This window comes from Pseudophryne corroboree, assembly GCF_028390025.1.
Source record: "Pseudophryne corroboree isolate aPseCor3 chromosome 5 unlocalized genomic scaffold, aPseCor3.hap2 SUPER_5_unloc_4, whole genome shotgun sequence".
Classification (NCBI taxonomy): domain Eukaryota; kingdom Metazoa; phylum Chordata; class Amphibia; order Anura; family Myobatrachidae; genus Pseudophryne; species Pseudophryne corroboree.
In genome coordinates, this window is record NW_026967601.1 from 56,857 (window position 1) to 75,157 (window position 18,301).

Genomic DNA, 18,301 nt, shown 5'->3' on the forward strand with positions numbered 1-18,301 from the left:
GTACGTACCCCTGTTGTTGTGTTACACGCCTGTCCTCTCTTCCTGCTCCCGGAATATCTGTGTTACACGATGGATAGAAGGAGTGTACCCGTACCCCTGTTGTTGTGTTACACACCTGTCCTCTCTTCCTGCTCCCGGAATGTCTCTGTTACACGATGGATAGAAGGAGTGTACGTACCCCTGTTGTTGTGTTACACACCTGTCCTCTCTTCCTGCTCCCGGAATATCTGTGTTACACGATGGATAGAAGGAGTGTACGTACCCCTGTTGTTGTGTTACACACCTGTCCCCTCTTCCTGCTCCTGGAATGTCTGTTACACGACGGATAGAAGGAGTGTACGTATCCCTGTTGTTGTGTTACACACCTGTCCTCTCTTCCTGCTCCCGGAATGTCTCTGTTACACGATGGATAGAAGGAGTGTACGTACCCCTGTTGTTGTGTTACACACCTGTCCTCTCTTCCTGCTCCCAGAATGTCTCTATTACACGATGGATAGAAGGAGTGTACGTACCCCTGTTGTTGTGTTACACACCTGTCCTCTCTTCCTGCTCCCGGAATATCTGTGTTACACGATGGATAGAAGGAGTGTACGTACCCCTGTTGTTGTGTTACACGCCTGTCCTCTCTTCCTGCTCCCGGAATATCTGTGTTACACGATGGATAGAAGGAGTGTACCCGTACCCCTGTTGTTGTGTTACACACCTGTCCTCTCTTCCTGCTCCCGGAATGTCTCTGTTACACGATGGATAGAAGGAGTGTACGTACCCCTGTTGTTGTTACACACCTGTCCTCTCTTCCTGCTCCCGGAATGTCTCTATTACACGATGGATAGAAGGAGTGTACGTACCCCTGTTGTTGTGTTACACACCTGTCCTCTCTTCCTGCTCCCGGAATATCTGTGTTACACGATGGATAGAAGGAGTGTACGTACCCCTGTTGTTGTGTTACACGCCTGTCCTCTCTTCCTGCTCCCGGAATATCTGTGTTACACGATGGATAGAAGGAGTGTACCCGTACCCCTGTTGTTGTGTTACACACCTGTCCTCTCTTCCTGCTCCCGGAATGTCTCTGTTACACGATGGATAGAAGGAGTGTACGTACCCCTGTTGTTGTGTTACACACCTGTCCTCTCTTCCTGCTCCCGGAATATCTGTGTTACACGATGGATAGAAGGAGTGTACGTACCCCTGTTGTTGTGTTACACACCTGTCCTCTCTTCCTGCTCCCGGAATGTCTGTGTTACACGATGGATAGAAGGAGTGTACGTATCCCTGTTGTTGTGTTACACACCTGTCCTCTCTTCCTGCTCCTGGAATGTCTGTTACACGATGGATAGAAGGAGTGTACGTATCCCTGTTGTTGTGTTACACACCTGTCCTCTCTTCCTGCTCCCGGAATGTCTCTGTTACACGATGGATAGAAGGAGTGTACGTACCCCTGTTGTTGTGTTACACACCTGTCCTCTCTTCCTGCTTCCAGAATGTCTGTGTTACACGATGGATAGAAGGAGTGTACGTATCCCTGTTGTTGTGTTACACACCTGTCCTCTCTTCCTGCTCCTGGAATGTCTTTGTTACACGATGGATAGAAGGAGTGTACGTATCCCTGTTGTGTTACACACCTGTCCTCTCTTCCTGCTCCCGGAATGTTTGTTACACGATAGATAGGAGTGTACGTATCCCTGTTGTGTTGCACGCCTGTCCTCTCTTCCTGCTCCCGGAATGTTTGTGTTACACGATAGATAGGAGTGTACGTACCCCTGTTGTTGTGTTGCACGCCTGTCCTCTCTTCCTGCTCCCGGAATGTTTGTGTTACACGATAGATAGGAGTGTACGTACCCCTGTTGTTGTGTTGCACGCCTGTCCCCTCTTCCTGCTCCTGGAATGTCTGTGTTACACGATGGATAGATGGAGTGTACGTATCCCTGTTGTTGTGTTACACACCTGTCCTCTCTTCCTGCTTCCAGAATGTCTGTTACACGATGGATAGAAGGAGTGTACGTACCCCTGTTGTTGTGTTACACACCTGTCCTCTCTTCCTGCTTCCAGAATGTCTGTTACACGATGGATAGAAGGAGTGTACGTACCCCTGTTGTTGTGTTACACGCCTGTCCTCTCTTCCTGCTCCCGGAATGTCTCTGTTACACGATGGATAGAAGGAGTGTACGTACCCCTGTTGTGTTACACACCTGTCCTCTCTTCCTGCTCCCGGAATGTCTCTGTTACACGATGGATAGAAGGAGTGTACGTACCCCTGTTGTGTTACACACCTGTCCTCTCTTCCTGCTCCCGGAATGTCTGTTACATGATGGATAGAAGGAGTGTACGTATCCCTGTTGTTGTGTTACACACCTGTCCTCTCTTCCTGCTCCCAGAATGTCTCTATTACACGATGGATAGAAGGAGTGTACGTACCCCTGTTGTTGTGTTACACACCTGTCCTCTCTTCCTGCTCCCGGAATGTCTCTATTACACGATGGATAGGAGTGTACGTACCCCTGTTGTGTTACACACCTGTCCTCTCTTCCTGCTCCCGGAATGTCTCTGTTACACGATGGATAGGAGTGTACGTACCCCTGTTGTTGTGTTACACACCTGTCCTCTCTTCCTGCTCCCGGAATGTCTCTATTACACGATAGATAGTGTACGTACCCCTGTTGTTGTGTTACACACCTGTCCTCTCTTCCTGCTCCCGGAATGTCTCTGTTACACGATGGATAGAAGGAGTGTACGTACCCCTGTTGTGTTACACACCTGTCCTCTCTTCCTGCTCCCGGAATGTCTCTGTTACACGATGGATAGAAGGAGTGTACGTACCCCTGTTGTGTTACACACCTGTCCTCTCTTCCTGCTCCCGGAATGTCTGTTACACGATGGATAGAAGGAGTGTACCCGTACCCCTGTTGTTGTGTTACACACCTGTCCTCTCTTCCTGCTCCCGGAATGTGTCTGTTACACGATGGATAGAAGGAGTGTACCCGTACCCCTGTTGTTGTGTTACACACCTGTCCTCTCTTCCTGCTCCCGGAATGTCTGTTACACGATGGATAGAAGGAGTGTACGTACCCCTGTTGTTGTGTTACACACCTGTCCCCTCTTCCTGCTCCTGGAATGTCTGTTACACGATGGATAGAAGGAGTGTACGTATCCCTGTTGTGTTACACACCTGTCCTCTCTTCCTGCTCCCGGAATGTCTGTTACACGATGGATAGAAGGAGTGTACGTACCCCTGTTGTTGTGTTACACACCTGTCCTCTCTTCCTGCTTCCAGAATGTCTGTGTTACACGATGGATAGAAGGAGTGTACGTATCCCTGTTGTTGTGTTGCACGCCTGTCCTCTCTTCCTGCTCCTGGAATGTCTTTGTTACACGATGGATAGAAGGAGTGTACGTATCCCTGTTGTTGTGTTGCACGCCTGTCCTCTCTTCCTGCTCCCGGAATGTTTGTGTTACACGATAGATAGGAGTGTACGTACCCCTGTTGTTGTGTTGCACGCCTGTCCCCTCTTCCTGCTCCTGGAATGTCTGTGTTACACGATGGATAGATGGAGTGTACGTACCCCTGTTGTTGTGTTACACACCTGTCCTCTCTTCCTGCTTCCAGAATGTCTGTTACACGATGGATAGAAGGAGTGTACGTACCCCTGTTGTTGTGTTACACACCTGTCCTCTCTTCCTGCTTCCAGAATGTCTGTTACACGATGGATAGAAGGAGTGTACGTACCCCTGTTGTTGTGTTACACGCCTGTCCTCTCTTCCTGCTCCCGGAATGTCTCTGTTACACGATGGATAGAAGGAGTGTACGTACCCCTGTTGTGTTACACACCTGTCCTCTCTTCCTGCTCCCGGAATGTCTCTGTTACACGATGGATAGAAGGAGTGTACGTACCCCTGTTGTGTTACACACCTGTCCTCTCTTCCTGCTCCCGGAATGTCTGTTACATGATGGATAGAAGGAGTGTACGTATCCCTGTTGTTGTGTTACACACCTGTCCTCTCTTCCTGCTCCCAGAATGTCTCTATTACACGATGGATAGAAGGAGTGTACGTACCCCTGTTGTTGTGTTACACACCTGTCCTCTCTTCCTGCTCCCGGAATGTCTCTATTACACGATGGATAGGAGTGTACGTACCCCTGTTGTGTTACACACCTGTCCTCTCTTCCTGCTCCCGGAATGTCTCTGTTACACGATGGATAGGAGTGTACGTACCCCTGTTGTTGTGTTACACACCTGTCCTCTCTTCCTGCTCCCGGAATGTCTCTATTACACGATAGATAGTGTACGTACCCCTGTTGTTGTGTTACACACCTGTCCTCTCTTCCTGCTCCCGGAATGTCTCTATTACACGATGGATAGAAGGAGTGTACGTACCCCTGTTGTTGTGTTACACACCTGTCCTCTCTTCCTGCTCCCAGAATGTCTCTATTACACGATGGAAAGAAGGAGTGTACGTACCCCTGTTGTTGTGTTACACACCTGTCCTCTCTTCCTGCTCCCGGAATATCTGTGTTACACGATGGATAGAAGGAGTGTACCCGTACCCCTGTTGTTGTGTTACACACCTGTCCTCTCTTCCTGCTCCCGGAATGTCTCTGTTACACGATGGATAGAAGGAGTGTACGTACCCCTGTTGTTGTGTTACACACCTGTCCTCTCTTCCTGCTCCCGGAATGTCTGTTACACGATGGATAGAAGGAGTGTACGTACCCCTGTTGTTGTGTTACACACCTGTCCCCTCTTCCTGCTCCTGGAATGTCTGTTACACGATGGATAGAAGGAGTGTACGTATCCCTGTTGTGTTACACACCTGTCCTCTCTTCCTGCTCCCGGAATGTCTCTGTTACACGATGGATAGGAGTGTACGTACCCCTGTTGTTGTGTTACACACCTGTCCTCTCTTCCTGCTCCCGGAATGTCTGTGTTACACGATGGATAGAAGGAGTGTACGTACCCCTGTTGTATTACACACCTGTCCTCTCTTCCTGCTCCCGGAATGTCTCTGTTACACGATGGATAGAAGGAGTGTACGTATCCCTGTTGTTGTGTTACACACCTGTCCTCTCTTCCTGCTCCCGGAATGTCTCTGTTACACGATGGATAGAAGGAGTGTACGTATCCCTGTTGTGTTACACACCTGTCCTCTCTTCCTGCTCCCGGAATGTCTCTGTTACACGATGGATAGGAGTGTACGTACCCCTGTTGTTGTGTTACACACCTGTCCTCTCTTCCTGCTCCCGGAATGTCTGTGTTACACGATGGATAGAAGGAGTGTACGTACCCCTGTTGATGTGTTACACACCTGTCCTCTCTTCCTGCTCCCGGAATGTCTGTGTTACACGGTGGATAGGAGTGTACGTACCCCTGTTGTATTACACACCTGTCCTCTCTTCCTGCTCCCGGAATGTCTGTGTTACACGATGGATAGAAGGAGTGTACGTATCCCTGTTGTGTTACACACCTGTCCTCTCTTCCTGCTCCCGGAATGTCTCTGTTACACGATGGATAGGAGTGTACGTACCCCTGTTGTTGTGTTACACACCTGTCCTCTCTTCCTGCTCCCGGAATGTCTGTGTTACACGATGGATAGAAGGAGTGTACGTACCCCTGTTGTATTACACACCTGTCCTCTCTTCCTGCTCCCGGAATGTCTCTGTTACACGATGGATAGAAGGAGTGTACGTATCCCTGTTGTTGTGTTACACACCTGTCCTCTCTTCCTGCTCCCGGAATGTCTCTGTTACACGATGGATAGAAGGAGTGTACGTATCCCTGTTGTGTTACACACCTGTCCTCTCTTCCTGCTCCCGGAATGTCTCTGTTACACGATGGATAGGAGTGTACGTACCCCTGTTGTTGTGTTACACACCTGTCCTCTCTTCCTGCTCCCGGAATGTCTGTGTTACACGATGGATAGAAGGAGTGTACGTACCCCTGTTGATGTGTTACACACCTGTCCTCTCTTCCTGCTCCCGGAATGTCTGTGTTACACGGTGGATAGGAGTGTACGTACCCCTGTTGTATTACACACCTGTCCTCTCTTCCTGCTCCCGGAATGTCTGTGTTACACGATGGATAGAAGGAGTGCACGTATCCCTGTTGTATTACACACCTGTCCTCTCTTCCTGCTCCCGGAATGTCTGTGTTACACGGTGGATAGAAGGAGTGTACGTATCCCTGTTGTTGTGTTACACACCTGTCCTCTCTCCCTGCTCCCGGAATGTCTGTGTTACACGATGGATAGAAGGAGTGTACCCGTACCCCTGTTGTTGTGTTACACACCTGTCCTCTCTTCCTGCTCCCGGAATGTCTCTGTTACACGATGGATAGAAGGAGTGTACGTACCCCTGTTGTTGTATTACACACCTGTCCTCTCTTCCTGCTCCCGGAATGTCTCTGTTACACGATGGATAGGAGTGTACGTATCCCTGTTGTTGTGTTACACACCTGTCCTCTCTTCCTGCTCCCGGAATGTCTGTGTTACACGATGGATAGGAGTGTACGTACCCCTGTTGTTGTGTTACACGCCTGTCCTCTCTTCCTGCTCCCGGAATGTCTCTGTTACACGATGGATAGAAGGAGTGTACGTACCCCTGTTGTGTTACACGCCTGTCCTCTCTTCCTGCTCCCGGAATGTCTGTGTTACACGATGGATAGAAGGAGTGTACGTATCCCTGTTGTTGTGTTACACACCTGTCCCCTCTTCCTGCTCCCGGAATGTCTCTATTACACGATGGATAGAAGGAGTGTACGTACCCCTGTTGTTGTGTTACACACCTGTCCTCTCTTCCTGCTCCCGGAATATCTGTGTTACACGATGGATAGAAGGAGTGTACGTACCCCTGTTGTTGTGTTACACGCCTGTCCTCTCTTCCTGCTCCCGGAATATCTGTGTTACACGATGGATAGAAGGAGTGTACCCGTACCCCTGTTGTTGTGTTACACACCTGTCCTCTCTTCCTGCTCCCGGAATGTCTCTGTTACACGATGGATAGAAGGAGTGTACGTACCCCTGTTGTTGTGTTACACACCTGTCCTCTCTTCCTGCTCCCGGAATGTCTGTGTTACACGATGGATAGAAGGAGTGTACCCGTACCCCTGTTGTTGTGTTACACACCTGTCCTCTCTTCCTGCTCCCGGAATGTCTCTGTTACACGATGGATAGAAGGAGTGTACGTACCCCTGTTGTTGTATTACACACCTGTCCTCTCTTCCTGCTCCCGGAATGTCTCTGTTACACGATGGATAGGAGTGTACGTATCCCTGTTGTATTACACGCCTGTCCTCTCTTCCTGCTCCCGGAATGTCTCTGTTACATGATGGATAGAAGGAGTGTACGTATCCCTGTTGTTGTGTTACACACCTGTCCTCTCTTCCTGCTCCCGGAATGTCTCTGTTACACGATGGATAGAAGGAGTGTACGTACCCCTGTTGTGTTACACGCCTGTCCTCTCTTCCTGCTCCCGGAATGTCTCTGTTACACGATGGATAGGAGGAGTGTACGTATCCCTGTTGTTGTGTTACACACCTGTCCTCTCTTCCTGCTCCCGGAATATCTCTGTTACATGATGGATAGAAGGAGTGTACGTACCCCTGTTGTGTTACACGCCTGTCCTCTCTTCCTGCTCCCGGAATGTCTCTATTACACGATGGATAGAAGGAGTGTACGTACCCCTGCTGTTGTGTTACACACCTGTCCTCTCTTCCTGCTCCCGGAATGTCTCTGTTACACGATGGATAGAAGGAGTGTACGTATCCCTGTTGTGTTACACACCTGTCCTCTCTTCCTGCTCCCGGAATGTCTCTGTTACACGATGGATAGAAGGAGTGTACGTATCCCTGTTGTTGTGTTACACACCTGTCCTCTCTTCCTGCTCCCGGAATGTCTCTGTTACACGATGGATAGAAGGAGTTTACCCGTATCCCTGTTGTGTTACACACCTGTCCTCTCTTCCTGCTCCCGCAATGTCTCTGTTACACGATGGATAGAAGGAGTGTACGTACCCCTGTTGATGTGTTACACACCTGTCCTCTCTTCCTGCTCCCGGAATGTCTCTGTTACACGATGGATAGAAGGAGTGTACGTACCCCTGTTGTTGTGTTACACACCTGTCCTCTCTTCCTGCTCCCGGAATGTCTCTGTTACACGATGGATAGAAGGAGTGTACGTATACCTGTTGTTGTGTTACACACCTGTCCTCTCTTCCTGCTCCCGCAATGTCTCTGTTACACGATGGATAGAAGGAGTGTACGTACCCCTGTTGTTGTGTTACACACCTGTCCTCTCTTCCTTCTCCCGGAATGTCTCTGTTACACGATGGATAGATGGAGTGTACGTATCCCTGTTGTTGTGTTACACACCTGTCCTCTCTTCCTGCTCCCGGAATGTCTCTGTTACACGATGGATAGAAGGAGTGTACGTATCCCTGTTGTGTTACACACCTGTCCTCTCTTCCTGCTCCCGGAATATCTCTGTTACACGATGGATAGAAGGAGTGTAAGTACCCCTGTTGTTGTGTTACACACCTGTCCTCTCTTCCTGCTCCCGGAATGTCTGTGTTACACGATGGATAGAAGGAGTGTACGTATCCCTGTTGTTGTGTTACACACCTGTCCTCTCTTCCTGCTCCCGGAATGTGTCTGTTACATGATGGATAGAAGGAGTGTACGTATCCCTGTTGTGTTACACACCTGTCCTCTTCCTGCTCCTGGAATGTCTGTGTTACACGATGGATAGAAGGAGTGTACGTATCCCTGTTGTGTTACACACCTGTCCTCTCTTCCTGCTCCCGGAATGTCTGTGTTACATGATGGATAGAAGGAGTGTACGTACCCCTGTTGTTGTGTTACACACCTGTCCTCTCTTCCTGCTCCCAGAATGTCTGTGTTACACGATGGATAGAAGGAGTGTACGTATCCCTGTTGTGTTACACACCTGTCCTCTCTTCCTGCTCCCGGAATGTCTCTGTTACACGATGGATAGAAGGAGTGTACGTATCCCTGTTGTGTTACACACCTGTCCTCTCTTCCTGCTCCCGGAATGTCTGTTACACGATGGATAGAAGGAATGTACGTACCCCTGTTGTGTTACACACCTGTCCTCTCTTCCTGCTCCCGGAATGTCTGTTACACGATGGATAGAAGGAGTGTACGTACCCCTGTTGTGTTACACACCTGTCCTCTCTTCCTGCTCCCGGAATGTCTGTTACACGATGGATAGAAGGAGTGTACGTACCCCTGTTGTGTTACACACCTGTCCTCTCTTCCTGCTCCCGGAATGTCTGTTACACGATGGATAGAAGGAGTGTACCCGTACCCCTGTTGTTGTGTTACACACCTGTCCTCTCTTCCTGCTCCCGGAATGTCTCTGTTACACGATGGATAGAAGGAGTGTACGTACCCCTGTTGTTGTATTACACACCTGTCCTTTCTTCCTGCTCCCGGAATGTGTCTGTTACATGATGGATAGAAGGAGTGTACGTATCCCTGTTGTTACACGCCTGTCCTCTCTTCCTGCTCCCGGAATGTCTCTGTTACACGATGGATAGAAGGAGTGTACGTACCCCTGTTGTTGTGTTACACACCTGTCCTCTCTTCCTGCTCCCGGAATGTCTCTGTTACACGATGGATAGGAGTGTACGTACCCCTGTTGTGTTACACACCTGTCCTCTCTTCCTGCTCCCGGAATGTCTCTGTTACACGATGGATAGAAGGAGTGTACGTACCCCTGTTATTGTGTTACACACTTGTCCTCTCTTCCTGCTCCCGGAATGTCTCTGTTACATGATGGATAGAAGGAGTGTACATATCCCTGTTGTTGTGTTACACGCCTGTCCTCTCTTCCTGCTCCCGGAATGTCTCTGTTACACGATGGATAGAAGGAGTGTACGTATCCCTGTTGTATTACACACCTGTCCTCTCTTCCTGCTCCCGGAATGTGTCTGTTACATGATGGATAGAAGGAGTGTACGTACCCCTGTTGTGTTACACACCTGTCCTCTCTTCCTGCTCCCGGAATGTCTCTGTTACACGATGGATAGAAGGAGTGTACGTATCCCTGTTGTATTACACACCTGTCCTCTCTTCCTGCTCCCGGAATGTCTGTGTTACACGATGGATAGAAGGAGTGTACGTACCCCTGTTGTTGTGTTACACACCTGTCCTCTCTTCCTGCTCCCGGAATGTCTGTGTTACACGATGGATAGAAGGAGTGTACGTACCCCTGTTGTTGTGTTACACACCTGTCCTCTCTTCCTGCTCCCGGAATGTCTGTTACACGATGGATAGAAGGAGTGTACGTACCCCTGTTGTGTTACACACCTGTCCTCTCTTCCTGCTTCCGGAATGTCTGTGTTACATGATGGATAGAAGGAGTGTACGTACCCCTGTTGTTGTGTTACACACCTGTCCTCTCTTCCTGCTCCTGGAATGTGTCTGTTACATGATGGATAGAAGGAGTGTACGTATCCCTGTTGTTGTGTTACACACCTGTCCTCTCTTCCTGCTCCTGGAATGTGTCTGTTACATGATGGATAGAAGGAGTGTACGTATCCCTGTTGTGTTACACACCTGTCCTCTCTTCCTGCTCCCGGAATGTCTGTGTTACACGGTGGATAGAAGGAGTGTACGTATCCCTGTTGTATTACACACCTGTCCTCTCTTCCTGCTCCCGGAATGTCTCTGTTACATGATGGATAGAAGGAGTGTACGTATCCCTGTTGTTGTTACACACCTGTCCTCTCTTCCTGCTCCCGGAATGTCTCTGTTACACGATGGATAGGAGTGTACGTATCCCTGTTGTTGTGTTACACACCTGTCCTCTCTTCCTGCTCCCGGAATGTCTCTGTTACACGATGGATAGAAGGAGTGTACGTACCCCTGTTGTTGTGTTACACACCTGTCCTCTCTTCCTGCTCCCGGAATGTCTCTGTTACACGATGGATAGAAGGAGTGTACGTACCCCTGTTGTTGTTACACACCTGTCCTCTCTTCCTGCTCCGGGAATGTCTGTGTTACACGATGGATAGGAGTGTACGTACCCCTGTTGTTGTGTTACACACCTGTCCTCTCTTCCTGCTCCCGGAATGTCTCTGTTACACGATGGATAGGAGTGTACGAATCCCTGTTGTGTTACACACCTGTCCTCTCTTCCTGCTCCCGGAATGTCTGTGTTACACGATGGATAGAAGGAGTGTACGTACCCCTGTTGTGTTACACACCTGTCCTCTCTTCCTGCTCCCGCAATGTCTCTGTTACACGATGGATAGAAGGAGTGTACGTACCCCTGTTGTGTTACACACCTGTCCTCTCTTCCTGCTCCCGGAATGTCTGTGTTACACGATGGATAGAAGGAGTGTACGTACCCCTGTTGTGTTACACACCTGTCCTCTCTTCCTGCTCCCGGAATATGTTTGTTACATGATGGATAGAAGGAGTGTACGTACCCCTGTTGTGTTACACACCTGCCCTCTCTTCCTGCTCCCGGAATGTCTGTGTTACATGATGGATAGAAGGAGTGTACGTACCCCTGTTGTGTTACACACCTGTCCTCTCTTCCTGCTCCCGGAATGTCTCTGTTACACGATGGATAGAAGGAGTGTACGTACCCCTGTTGTGTTACACACCTGTCCCCTCTTCCTGCTCCTGGAATGTCTGTGTTGCACGATGGATAGAAGGAGTGTACGTACCCCTGTTGTTGTGTTACACACCTGTCCTCTCTTCCTGCTCCCGGAATGTCTGTTACACGATGGATAGAAGGAGTGTACGTACCCCTGTTGTTGTGTTACACGCCTGTCCTCTCTTCCTGCTCCCGGAATGTCTGTTACACGATGGATAAAAGGAGTGTACGTACCCCTGTTGTTGTGTTACACACCTGTCCTCTCTTCCTGCTCCCGGAATGTCTCTATTACACGATAGATAGGAGTGTACGTACCCCTGTTGTTGTGTTACACACCTGTCCTCTCTTCCTGCTCCCGGAATGTCTCTATTACACGATAGATAGGAGTGTACGTACCCCTGTTGTTGTGTTACACACCTGTCCTCATTTCATGCTCCCGCAATGTCTGTTACACGATGGATAAAAGGAGTGTACGTACCCCTGTTGTTGTGTTACACACCTGTAATCTCTTCCTGCTCCCGGAATGTCTGTGTTACACGATGGATAGAAGGAGTGTACGTACCCCTGTTGTTGTGTTACACACCTGTCCTCTCTTCCTGCTCCCGGAATGTCTCTGTTACACGATGGATAGGAGTGTACGTACCCCTGTTGTTGTGTTACACACCTGTAATCTCTTCCTGCTCCCGGAATGTCTGTGTTACACGATGGATAGAAGGAATGTACGTACCCCTGTTGTGTTACACACCTGTCCTCTCTTCCTGCTCCCGGAATGTCTGTGTTACACGATGGATAGAAGGAGTGTACGTATCCCTGTTGTTGTGTTACACACCTGTCCTCTCTTCCTGCTCCTGGAATGTCTCTGTTACACGATGGATAGGAGTGTACATACCCCTGTTGTTGTGTTACACACCTGTCCTCTCTTCCTGCTCCTGTTATGTCTCTGTTACACGATGGATAAAAGGAGTGTACGTACCCCTGTTGTTGTGTTACACACCTGTAATCTCTTCCTGCTCCCGGAATGTCTGTGTTACACGATGGATAGAAGGAGTGTACGTACCCCTGTTGTTGTGTTACACACCTGTCCTCTCTTCCTGCTCCCGGAATGTCTGTGTTACACGATGGATAGAAGGAGTGTACGTACCCCTGTTGTTGTGTTACACACCTGTCCTCTCTTCCTGCTCCCGTAATGTCTGTGTTACACGATGGATAGGAGTGTACGTACCCCTGTTGTGTTACACACCTGTCCTCTCTTCCTGCTCCCGGAATGTCTCTGTTACACGATGGATAGAAGGAGTGTACGTACCCCTGTTGTGTTACACGCCTGTCCTCTCTTCCTGCTCCCGGAATGTCTGTGTTACACGATGGATAGAAGGAGTGTACGTACCCCTGTTGTTGTGTTACACACCTGTCCTCTCTTCCTGCTCCCGGAATGTCTGTTACACGATGGATAAAGGAGTGTACGTACCCCTGTTGTTGTGTTACACGCCTGTCCTCTCTTCCTGCTTCCAGAATGTCTGTGTTACACGATGGATAGGAGTGTACGTACCCCTGTTGTGTTACACACCTGTCCTCTCTTCCTGCTCCCGGAATGTCTGTTACACGATGGATAGGAGTGTACGTATCCCTGTTGTGTTACACACCTGTCCTCTCTTCCTGCTCCCGGAATATGTCTGTTACATGATGGATAGACGGAGTGTACGTACCCCTGTTGTTGTGTTACACACCTGTCCTCTCTTCCTGCTCCCGGAATATGTTTGTTACATGATGGATAGAAGGAGTGTACGTACCCCTGTTGTGTTACACACCTGTCCTCTCTTCCTGCTCCCGGAATGTCTCTGTTACACGATGGATAGAAGGAGTGTACGTACCCCTGTTGTTGTGTTACACACCTGTCCTCTCTTCCTGCTCCCGGAATGTCTCTGTTACATGATGGATAGAAGGAGTGTACGTACCCCTGTTGTTGTGTTACACACCTGTCATCTCTTCCTGCTCCCGGAATGTCTGTTACACGATGGATAGGAGTGTACCCGTACCCCTGTTGTTGTGTTACACACCTGTCCTCTCTTCCTGCTCCCGGAATATGTCTGTTACACGATGGATAGAAGGAGTGTACGTACCCCTGTTGTTGTGTTACACACCTGTCCTCTCTTCCTGCTCCCGGAATGTCTCTGTTACACGATGGATAGGAGTGTACGTACCCCTGTTGTTGTGTTACACACCTGTCCTCTCTTCCTGCTCCCGGAATGTCTGTGTTACACGATGGATAGAAGGAGTGTACGTACCCCTGTTGTGTTACACACCTGTCCTCTCTTCCTGCTCCCGTAATGTCTGTGTTACACGATGGATAGGAGTGTACGTACCCCTGTTGTGTTACACACCTGTCCTCTCTTCCTGCTCCCGGAATGTCTCTGTTACACGATGGATAGAAGGAGTGTACGTACCCCTGTTGTGTTACACGCCTGTCCTCTCTTCCTGCTCCCGGAATGTCTGTGTTACACGATGGATAGAAGGAGTGTACGTACCCCTGTTGTGTTACACACCTGTCCTCTCTTCCTGCTCCCGGAATGTCTGTTACACGATGGATAGGAGTGTACGTACCCCTGTTGTGTTACACACCTGTCATCTCTTCCTGCTCCCGGAATGTCTCTGTTACACGATGGATAGGAGTGTACGTACCCCTGTTGTTGTGTTACACACCTGTCCTCTCTTCCTGCTTCCAGAATGTCTGTGTTACACGATGGATAGAAGGAGTGTACGTACCCCTGCTGTTGTGTTACACACCTGTCCTCTCTTCCTGCACCTGGAATGTCTCTGTTACACGATGGATAGAAGGAGTGTACGTATCCCTGTTGTGTTACACACCTGTCCTCTCTTCCTGCTTCCGGAATGTCTCTGTTACACTATGGATAAAAGGAGTGTGCATATCCCTGTTGTTGTATTACACACCTGTCCTCTCTTCCTGCTCCCGGAATGTCTCTGTTACACGATGGATAGAAGGAGTGTACGTACCCCTGTTGTTGTGTTACACACTTGTCCTCTCTTTCTGCAGCTCTGTGCTACTCCTGACGGACGCCGTGTCCTGAAAGATGGAGGGGCGTATTTGATCCTGAGATCGCTGGATTCCTGGGAGACGCAGGCGGATGTGACGAGGGCGTGTCAGAAGGTCATACAGGTCAGCCCCATGAAGAGCAGGACTAGCAGCCATCTCTTGCTCTTCTGTTTATAATCTCTACATCACTCATAATAGGTTGGAATTGAAACACCTTGGGCACCAATTATATGGAAACTAATATATACAAGGTATAGAGATCAGAGTTTACAGTGGTGTCACTAGGGGGTGTGCAGGCCGCACCCCAGTGTCATCCGCCGAGGGGTGACGCCAAAATGCAGGGTCCTGCTCAGTGACTGGAGCCAGGTTCTGCGCGGTAACATTACGTATCCTGCATCCCCCAGAATGACGTAAATGGGGGTCACTAAGCCACAGCCAACCCGCCATGCCACACCCCATTTTTTGCTGGCACGTGCCTATGGTACACAGGTTTCCTGCTGCCACACCGGGGATCAGATGTACTAAGACTTGAATAGTGATACATTTCTCGGTGATCAAGTACCAGCCAATCAGCTCCTAGCTGGCATGTCACAGGCTGGGTTTGGAAAAATAACAGAAGCTGATTGGCTGGTACTTTATCACTGTGCTTAGTACATCTGGCCTCCGGGTGTCAGGTTAGTGTAACATCCCAGTCACTGGGTTACTGAGTCATGTCCAGATGACTCGCTCCGGCTTCCATCTTGGATTCTCTCTGAGGTAATGTGTGCTGTAGCGGATACATTTGCCCGTATAAAGGCCACGGTGAGATGTCTCGGCTGGAACCCCTCCTTGGCTTTCATCTTCTCATTTTACTCTGACCTATACTGTGTCCATGACGGTCTTCTGATAATTCCCTTTCCACAGCAAAGACAGACATTTTGTGGGTGATAGATTCCCTAGTTCTACTTATTACTGCTTCCGCTCACAAAATGGCGGCTGTGTGTAAGAGATAAATCAGAGTACAACTATTCTGGATACTTACTGTATACACTTGTACATATGTCATTGTTATGGTTTCTCTGTGTTCTGTATTCATGAAAAACCCAACCAGCTGATTCTGCGGTGCATTTGACTAGGTGGTAATACTGGTTTGTTATCAGTCTTCATCCACTGACAGCCACTTACAGATGTGTCTACATACACCTATCTATATTGTGCAATATGCTGCATGACGCCTGGCGCGGCCCCCGTGCAGTCACTATGTTCCCAGGCAGAACAAATTTCAGCAAAATCATCAGAATTTTACAGCAGCACATAGTATTTCAGGAGATGTGTGTGTTCATTTGTGGAAGACACCGACCTATCACACCTGTGTTCAGAGCCGGATTTAGACCTCATGGGGCCCTAGGCAAGATGCCAGTTTGGGGCCCCCCTCCCTCAAACAATCCATAGCACTATATATTCATGTCCCTTACATTATTTGTTGCTTTACGTCAGTAAATCCAAGACATGTAGCAATCCCTACAATAATCCTCACCCTAACGCAAACGAACCCCAAAACTCACCTTATTCATAATCCGCTAAACCCTACACCAAACCCCCAACCTTCATACCGTAGTCCCTTCTCTGCTGTAGTTCCAGTCCTGCAGGCTATGTATGTATGTCTGTATGTATGTATGTATGTATGTATGTATGTATGTATGTGTGGTCCCGAATCTGCTGCAGGTGCGGTGTGTCTGTAACCGCTTCCCCTGTGTTGGCGGCAGGGACGAGAGGGGAAAGTGGGGTCTTGTCTCTCTCTGTGACGAGTCCTGCAGGCTATGTGTGTGGGTGGTCCCGAATCTGCTGCAGGTGCGGTGTGTCTGTAACCGCTTCCCCTGTGTTGGCGGCAGGGACGAGAGGGGAAAGTGGGGTCTTGTCTCTCTCTGTGAATAGTCCTGCAGGCTAGCTATGTGTGTGGGTGGTCCCGAATCTGCTGCAGGTGCGGTGTGTCTGTAACCGCTCCCCCTGTGTTGGCGGCAGGGACGAGAGGGGAAAGTGGGGTCTTGTCTCTCTCTGGGACGAGTCCTGCGGTCTATGTATGTGTGGGGGTGGTCCCCCATCTGCTGCAGGTGCGGTGTGTCTGTAACCACTCCCCCTGTGGTGGCGGCAGGGACAAGAGGGGAAAGTGGGGTCTCAGTAGCAGTAAGTAGAGGTGTGTCCACATAGAAGCTGTTTGGTGGACCACAGACGTTGCTACTCAGCCACACGATATGCGTCATTGTCGCACACCCTGGACCCTGATGCCTGCATTGCATGCTCCTGCTATGTGCAATTCAGAGACTAACCTGTATAACTGCTATGGCCAATATAAGTGCCCCCGCGACATGCCTCCCGCTACGCTTCATTGTTCTTAATCTGTGACTTTGTAACAATTGCTTTATTTTTTATTGCATAGTTTTTTATTTAAATTTTTAAAATATACAACCCACAAAATAATAAAACAAACAATAATGGCAGATATAATAAAGCATGCAATATACAAACAATAATGCGGCCAAGCAGTGTACACAAGGTAAAGTTACAGTATATGGCAAATAAATGTGGATATACACCACGCCCAGCAGTATAACAGTAACCAATAAGAACCCACAGGCGCCATGTGAGCTCACAGATCAATACATGCGGCTGTGACCGGACGGTTACGTACGACAGCCCTCACCGCCTCGCGTCCCGCCCCCAGTCACAGAATGGAGTTTAGGTCACACGGGACCTGGCCAAATAGGGGACTCCAGCTTACCATCCGTAATAGTCTGTTACTGACTCCACCCACAGCGCAGAGGGCGTGTACTATGCTGCCACCACCAGACTCCTTGTTGCCCTGGCATCTGAAACCACGGTTCTGCTCTACATGCGTCAACACGCTCTCTTCCTACCCCTGTGTGGCGTTGACAAATCCCCACTGGTTGCTTGACCAGGCCTCTGCAAGGTAACTGGTGGGAGGCAGAGCTTGGAGACAATGGGTGTACCCTGGACAGCCGGAATACGGAGCTAGGTTTCCCCTAGCTCTGCAGGTCAAAAGATGAAGCGGTCTTCTTGAGGCAGATGATGTGTATTCGCCCAAACAGTCTTAAAAAAAGACCCTTCCCTATTGCTAAGGGCAACAGCAATACAGCAGATGTTTACAGCAGAATGAAGATGGTACAATACACCCTGGAGGCTCACAGACCTCCTCTTTTTATCTCGGTTCTACACACAGTACCACAGGGGGTAAGCCCTCCCTGTCTTCTCCAACCAATCAGGTTATTGCAGAAAATATAAATAAATACAAGTTGCATTCCAAAAGAGATAAGAATTGGATAAAGCACATTCCTGCTCCTCTTCATATATAACCAAACCAGTGGCTTTCCCAAACACAATCTGATTATCAGGTTCCTGTCTCTTTCACAAATGTAAATATAACTTGCATTTCAATTGCATTCACCCTCTCACACATAGACAACGTTCTTATACTGTAAATTACACATAATCTGCATCACACATAATGCAGCCTAGGAAATCTTAATTGTTTTTAAACGAAACCCACTAGTTTGCATTCGTAAAACACAATCTGATTTAGCAGTCTTTTGTCTTTCACATCTCCATGCAAACCCAGTTTTAGCTTATCACACAACAGGC

General features: G+C 49.1%; 1 protein-coding gene across 2 annotated transcripts in view; it reads left to right on the plus strand.

Moving 5' to 3' along the window:
• The window catches only part of HGH1 (HGH1 homolog), an 81,317-nt gene that overhangs the window by 45,663 nt on the left and 17,353 nt on the right, over positions 1-18,301 (plus strand). For both annotated transcript variants that reach the window (XM_063950404.1, XM_063950405.1), the window contains exon 6: positions 14,666-14,788. In XM_063950404.1, the coding sequence (XP_063806474.1) occupies positions 14,666-14,788 (123 nt within the window). The remainder of the gene's footprint in view (positions 1-14,665; positions 14,789-18,301) is intronic.